Genomic DNA, 7,621 nt, shown 5'->3' with positions numbered 1-7,621 from the left:
TCTTTCCCTGATGCCTGTAGACACACTTTGACTGAAAGTTTCCAAACCAAGAAAGACCAAACCAATCCAAATTCCTTTCTACTGCTTTTAAACAGTAGATCCATATTTCAGCTTGTCTTCATACCTTGAACAACTGCGGTTAGTCAGCTTCTTCACAAGACTGCAAAATTCTTACCCATAGGAAGGAAATGAAAAAGCAGAAATGCAAGTACTACAATTCATACTAAATTTCATTTTTCATTTTAAAAAGTTCAAACAACTGAAGGTGTTCTTTTGTTCTCTGTTGAACTATTTCAGGTAGTAGGAGATGCTAAGATGATCACGTTATTCAGTGGGGAACAAAGGAGTGAGATCCGTAATGATACTATAATCTATATTCATTAAATCAGTTCAGTATGATCAACATAAGGTATTTGCTCTTAAATTTTTTGGCCTACTTGGAATGAAAAATGTAATCTCAACATTATGCAAAAAATATGTGGCTCTTAATTTTATATCACAAAATGGAACATAACAATTTCATTGTAATAATTTAAAAAACCCTGCTGAGTCTTAGCCATTGTAGCCACACAGAATTCTTTTTAATAAACTGTGGTCGTAAAAATTCCTCAAAATTGCAATAAACCAACCATACATTATCAAAAGATAAATGTGACAAGTAAGCAGCTGGCATTTACTGGAAATTATTTACATTTTATTGTAAGTGACAAAATGATGACACTCATTTCCATACCATACATATTTCTTTACTTTAAAATGTGCTTCACACATTTTCTGCTCCAGCTGATACAATCTGTAGTTACTGTACATACTTACAAAATGCTGAACATTAAACCTGTGGTTAACCAGCTTTTAAGACACACCAGGTTTTAAGACACACAAATTAGCTTAAAGTTGACTGACCATTCAAGTTGTCAGTCCACTCTAAATATTCTTGTTAAACTTTCCAGATCTTCATTTTTGAAATGCAGTTCTTCCAGTAATGTGGTCAGGAACTGTGTGTACATTGGGCTTGTCTGAGTATTCTTGAAAAGAGGAGTTGTTTGTGACAATCTGGAAAAAACCCAAACATATTTCATACAGTAAAGCAACTTTTGAGTGGCAGATGTTAGAAAGCAAAGCTTGTGAGTTCAAACTGTATTGAAGAAAAGCAGTTTATAATGTCACATTTGATTAATTACACTATATAATAGACTGTATGTATGATATACAATATGGGCTGTACCAAAATACGATTTATTAGTATGTAGTAAATAAAAAAAAAACCTAATTAGAAAACATGAGAGTAGTTTGTATGCCTCTAATCAATTGTACATAGAGGTTATATAATGCACACAGATGTCAGAATAAACAAAGTGCAGAATGTACAGTTAGACATATAAAAGGAAGTATCCCAGTCATTATTTATTTCTTTACCAAAAAGCTTCTAAACAGTCACAGCTTCTAAACAGTGAAAGTTATATACTTCTTAATATGACTAAAATATAAAAGAGATATAAAATTCCTCAGTTTGGAAGGAGCTACCTCTACCACTATGCAGATCATCTATGTATATGATATCTGTATGCAGATGAGCTGAAATACTGAGCTGTTTATTCCCATTTGCCCTTTAATTTATCTGAATATGTTATCCTGAAGTCCTTCCTTTTTCTTCTAACTCTATTACAAAATACTGCAAAGGCAGTAATAGCTGAATCTACTTCCTAAGGCCAAATATTAAAATCTTTAATGAACAAAATCAAGTATTAAAGCTTATCCTGAATGTTAAGAAACTTCAACACCAAAGATTACTGACAAGATCACTTAACAAGAACTCCTATCCCAGCAACAGTTACTTTGTCTCAAATACTGTAGATAAACAGTGCCATTGACACCATACACAAAAGAGTTATTTTAGACCACATTTGTGCAATGATGTATTTTTAATAAGAAATTCAAGACAGTCTGCAGCTTCCTAAAAACTTCCCAGCTCAGGAAGTCTTCAAGTGAGTAAGAACTGAGATGAATCTCCCTTCAGGCACTGGTATTAAGAACCACCTCCATTTGAAAAAAACTGCCTATCAGAGAAGATTGTTTTAAATTAAGCAAAAAGAGTAACAAAACACAAAGAAAGGACCTTACTAGACATAGTAAATAAGAAACCCTTAATAAAAAAAAATTAATGTACCAAAAAAAATTAACGAAAAAATATTTAACTTTTAATGAGTTAAAATTACTTTCCATTTCTTTGTGGATTCCATTTCAGTATGTACATTTAGCTAAACAGTTCAGCTCTCAAACTCTGACACTTGGTGAGAAGGACTTTCAGAGGTGCTGAAAGTAAGGGCAAGGTGTGGAAAGAAATGACTTCTGCATAAACTCTGCTATATATATAAAAGAGAAGTATTCAGAGTGGAGTTTGTGATTTTGGCCCGAGGCCACTGGGTTTGTGATGCACTCCATGCCGGCCGGACCGAGCTGTTTCTGTCCTGGGGGAGGCGCTGGGGCCGCTCCCCGGGCTGGTGAATCAGAGCGGCCCCGGCCAGGGCAGGCCGGCAGGAGGCTGCGTTTGCACGGGGACGCTTTATCAGCGGGGACACAGCAGTGCTGATGGAGGATCAGAGGGGCCACTGCAGAGTGCTAGGCTGGAGATGGTGGGAGAAAGGCCGGGAGATGCATTTCTGCTTGTCTTCAAGTCACCCTTCTCAGAATGATGCAGGTTGTATATGTAAAAAGCCTGGTGGCAGAAACAGTTATGACTTCCTGAGTGCTGGTGCGAGGTAGCTGTAGCCCTGTAAACCATTCTCCTGGCCATGATGTAGATTTACATGCACTTTTACTTGAATTTTCTTAATCCTGCCGTGGGCTTAAGAGGATATTAACAAGGACAAGGACATTATTTTTCAAAAACAGCAGAAAGCTTGTGCAGTTTTAAGGATTACCCTAAAACCAATATGTTTGTTACCATGAAGCTCACATGCTTTTTTTTTTTTTTGGAACTGCAGCTGGTGACATTACATAGTTTCATGAATTACAAGCATGTCGTAAATGTCAGACTCTGTTTAAGAGACACTGCTTAAAGAGTAGCTGTTATAGGTTACACCAAGAAAGAAAGAAAAGGTATTGCTATTTTCAGAGAAGTTGCCAGGTATTAAATATTGAGAAATGGAAATTAAAAAAAGTTTTAGACATGGATAATTTTTTTTTTCTTACCTAATCTTCGTTTTAAAACGAATTACGCTACTGGTTATCTGATAAGCAAGAGACTAAATCAACAAGTCACTTCAGAGAGACACATGCAAGTTTGTAGCAATTAGTTAAAAATTGCATCTTGATGGGGCAACGTGTTAAATATTTATGAATCTATGTACAAACACTTTTCTCTTGGAAAACTGTGCCCTTTTGACCTTTAAATGATGCTTTAACTTGTCATTTGAAAAGCAGTTACCATCTAGTACTTTTCTAGTTTCAGGTGGCTGCTGCAGCAGAAGCTTTTGTCTGGGAAAGGAGCAAGCAGAAGTTGCTGGTTTGCATGGAGTGGTAAGTTACATGCTCTAAGTAACACTGGTCCAATGTATATTTGAGGTACTGCCCAAGAGAATACTGAGGGACTGCTTAACTTAATTAAACCTTAATTGTATGCAAACAAGCCAGAACAGCATTTGGGATCAGTATCTTCAAGTCACAGAAAATTACAATGATCTTATCTCTCAAGAAACTATGATGACTAATTCAATTTAATGACACACAGGATTTAAGTTCAAAGATTGTAGAATTCCCTTGAAAGTCTGTAGCATCTTCTACAGATGTAGAATATAAACAGGAAATAGGATACTTGGGACCACAATAATAAGAACTGGCTAGTGGACCAGTGGAAAGAAAATACAAATTTTGCTTTTCTGTTACCTTTTTCACATGTTGCAGCATTAATCTGGAACAAACTTTTACGAATGAAGTCAAATAAAAATAAGAACAGCTAAAGGATTAATTGATTTTAAAATAACCACCTACAGAAGTACACAATGTAAATGTTACAGTCCAAAATTACCATTTACAAATTACCAATTACACCCATTCTTCAAAGGCTTGCCTTCAGCAAGAGCTACTAAAAGGAAATGTTCATGCTCATATCATGGAAATGTAGTATATCAGACTTGATGAGAGTGTCGTTTCCTGCACACCCACTTACACCATATGGTAAACAGGCATTTGTAACGTTTAAAAAGTGTTAAAAATGTCAAACTCTATCTGATTGATAAAATTTGTATTTGCTGGCTATTCCACATATGTTATATGTTCAAGAAAAAACCCCACTAAGGTGAAATTCATGTGAAGAATAATCAATTATTATCGAGCTATTAAAGGACATCTGGCTACCACAAAATGTTTACATAGTTTCAGTGCTTCAGCTCAAGACCCAAGCTTTCTATGAATCAGGTGCCTTACAGAACATTTGGCAAGTATATCTAGGAGTCAAACCTCAATTATTTTTAGGAATAAGTTTCATTAACTGATATGGTAGAGTGTGCAACTTGTTCTAAGAACTATGCGTACTTTAACAAAGACAGCTGAATACATTCAGAAAAGAGAAAACTTTTAAGTAATTAAAAGCCTAATTGCATTTCCTATCCAGGGGTATGATTATTCTTTCTAAAAACCCAAACCAAGTGTCCAGTACCATCCTTCCCCCTGCTATGGGATCTCAGGGAAGGCTTTCTGGACTTTCTGTTTAAGATGAATCCTGTGATTCCCTTTGAAAACATTAAAATTTTCAAAGCCACCACAGTGTTACCAGTCAGTTACAGCTCTTTGAAACAGACACCTGAAAACAGGGGTAAAACACAACCACATAAAGAGTCAGGTTCCTTTCTGCTCCTCAAAATTGGTCACTTGAAATTATACATAAATTGTTGAGACTTTGAGTGCACATAAATTGCTCCAATATCATGCAAAGCACTTATATACTCATGAAAAAAAGCCATATGTTAATTCTCAGAAGACTAATAATAAGCTCTTCCTAGAAAAACATAAGCATTGCCAGTTTTCCTAATTTTTTTTCCAGTGTTTGAAGCTTGAAAAAGTAAAAGCCACTGGTTGTGGCAGAAGCCATGGATCCAAACACATTTTTTTAACTTCTTTATGTTGTTTGACGTGCATGGAATTTGAATAGGAGCAGAAGTATAAAGAGAATGATGGAACAGGCAAGCACTACTCTCTTTCCAGAGTAAGCTTTGGAAAATAAGTTGTCTTTCTGCCAGTTACAGGTATTTAACCACTGTGAATAAGACTCTTAACATAACCACCACAACATAAGGGTTGGGGTTTTTTATTCACTGTTTCTTCCTACCTTTTGTTTTAGTCACTTAATTTTTTAAGATCATCATAACCAGGATCATTGATAACTAGTTTTCTGTCAGAATGATGGAGCTGAACTAATGAATAATCACAAAAGTTGCCTTAACACTTGTTTCAGAACACAGAAATTAAGCAAGAACTGGCAGCACTACAGGCAGCATTTTCCCCCTTTCCCCAGTAAAACCATAGACACAGACTACTGCATGTGTGCCACAAGGGTGCCAGCAAATCTCTGACCAGTAGACTCTTGCTCCAGCTACGGCCATGCAGATAACCATGCCCCATTCTAATGGGTTCTACTGCATCAACACAGAGGTGCTGGGGTGTTTTGGTTTTGTGGTTTGTTTTATACTCCAAATATATTTGCAGTACTCTTAAGTTACAGATCAGATGGGTGTAGCAATGCAATAGAAATGTTACTGATCAGAAATGCCTTTCTTTCAATATAGCAGTTTTATAGAACACACTTTTAGATTCTATTTTAGTTATGTTCCTTTTAAGGATGTCTCCAACACAACTGATTAAACAAAAGCAATTGTTTTGTTTAAGACAACTGGCTAGACGGACTCAATCCAACAAGTGTTACACATCAGCAATAAAACTCAGTGAACTGATGTGCACTGCAGCCCACAGACCATGTGCCTGTACATGCAGCTGTAGTGCTGCATGTATCAATCACTTACAATAGTGCTTCAGCTGATGGGGTAAACTCCAATGCTTGCTGCATTTATCCATTTCATGAACTCCTACCCAAAGGCACTCAGACATCTGGGCAGAGTAAGTTGAAACTATCATTGTAATTTTGCATGTTCTTCACAATACCTTGGCTGCTTGCTTAATTTCAGGTAGAATCTCTCACTTTCAGTATCTCACTAGATACAGTACACTTGTCTAGGGATTGCAATTTGTTAGTAAAGTATTTAAATCCCAAAGCCTGGCACATCCATCAGGCCAAAGTTAGTATTGGACAGAAAGCTGAAGCACTACATGAGTTTAGCTGTAAGATAAAGATGGAACACCAGGGAGCTTAAAAAATTATTAACTTTGGTGTAATTAAGTGGTTACACTTAATTACTATGTTTAAATGTATGCTCAGAAATTAGAAAATATGACCACCTCAACTTAAGTAATTTAGCTGTTGTTTGCAGTTTCAGTGAAAAAAAACCCCAAACCCCTACTTGTTTCTTACAACTTTAGCTCGAGCATGATTTAAAAAACTCAGCATTAAAACACCCCAAACCCTTAAAAGCAAAAGGCTGTCTCCAGAGTGAACAATTTCCATTAGAACACATTAATATTTGACAGACAGTCTTGAACTGGAAGCATCTAACTTACAAACAAGATGCAAAAGTATTTAGATATATCTTCGGAATTGAGTATTTTAAATTAAACTATACTAGTACTGGAAAAAAGTAATTATGATGTCAGTGTCACCTGCAACTCTGCAATTAAAGTAGTCTCTAGTTTGGGGCCTTTTGTTACCATATCCAATCAGTCAAAGAGGAAACTGGCAATCAGTGGCAGCTTTCTGTAATCTCCCTCAATATATTTCTGTATTATACTTTCTTAATGAAAGATAAAACACTCTAAACCCCACAGCACTGAACAGCAATAACTGGCAGAAATAAACAGGCAATTTTCTTACTGAGATAAAAAAGCCACTTCTGGTCTAGTTTTAAATATAGCCTGAAGATCCTATTCTCATCATAAAGACAAGAATTTTATAACTGAAGTGCAACTTATGTTTTATTTATTATTTAACTTCCTTTCATTATTGTGTACTGACTTGTCCACAGAATCCAGCACAGGCACTTTAATCCTCTGATGGCAACAGAAACTAAATTATTCATGCTTTAAAATTTTTGTCCACTGCATTTAAATCAATGCTACCAACAGTGATTCAAAATCAACGGCTGAAATTCCTATATAATCCAAGTATACAGCAAAAATTAAGGTTCATTCTGAAGTTATGTTTGTTAATTTTTTCCACTACCTTCATTTTTTCCTATGCAGCTTCTACAATTTTCTTCAATAAATATGTTCTTTGATACATGTTTATGTATATAGTTATGCAAATATATTTTTTCTTCATGTAAAGTTCACTTTCCACACACATTTTTCATGTAGTTGTTGTCCAGACACAAGTCAACTTCCCCTCCCTTTTAATGGGGCCAACATTCCACGTGTGGTGTAGCCAGATATGACTGGATGGCTACGATTAACAATAAAATGAAAGCCTTTCTACAGCATCAGGGGTCAGCTAAGCATTTCATGAAAGTGCTTGCTA

At 35.8% G+C, this 7,621-nt stretch overlaps 1 protein-coding gene across 1 annotated transcript in view; it reads right to left on the bottom strand.

The window, feature by feature from the left end:
• Window positions 1-672: 672 nt before the first annotated feature.
• Window positions 673-7,621, bottom strand: part of RPAP2 (RNA polymerase II associated protein 2) — a 32,291-nt gene continuing 25,342 nt past the window's right edge. Inside the window, exon 12 of the mRNA XM_005422126.2 lies at window positions 673-1,053. Coding sequence (XP_005422183.1) covers window positions 915-1,053 — 139 coding nt within the window. The 3' untranslated portion in view covers window positions 673-914. The remainder of the gene's footprint in view (window positions 1,054-7,621) is intronic.

Source organism: Geospiza fortis, unplaced genomic scaffold (assembly GCF_000277835.1).
Source record: "Geospiza fortis unplaced genomic scaffold, GeoFor_1.0 scaffold403, whole genome shotgun sequence".
Taxonomy (NCBI): domain Eukaryota; kingdom Metazoa; phylum Chordata; class Aves; order Passeriformes; family Thraupidae; genus Geospiza; species Geospiza fortis.
This window is presented reverse-complemented; position numbering and strand designations above follow the sequence as displayed.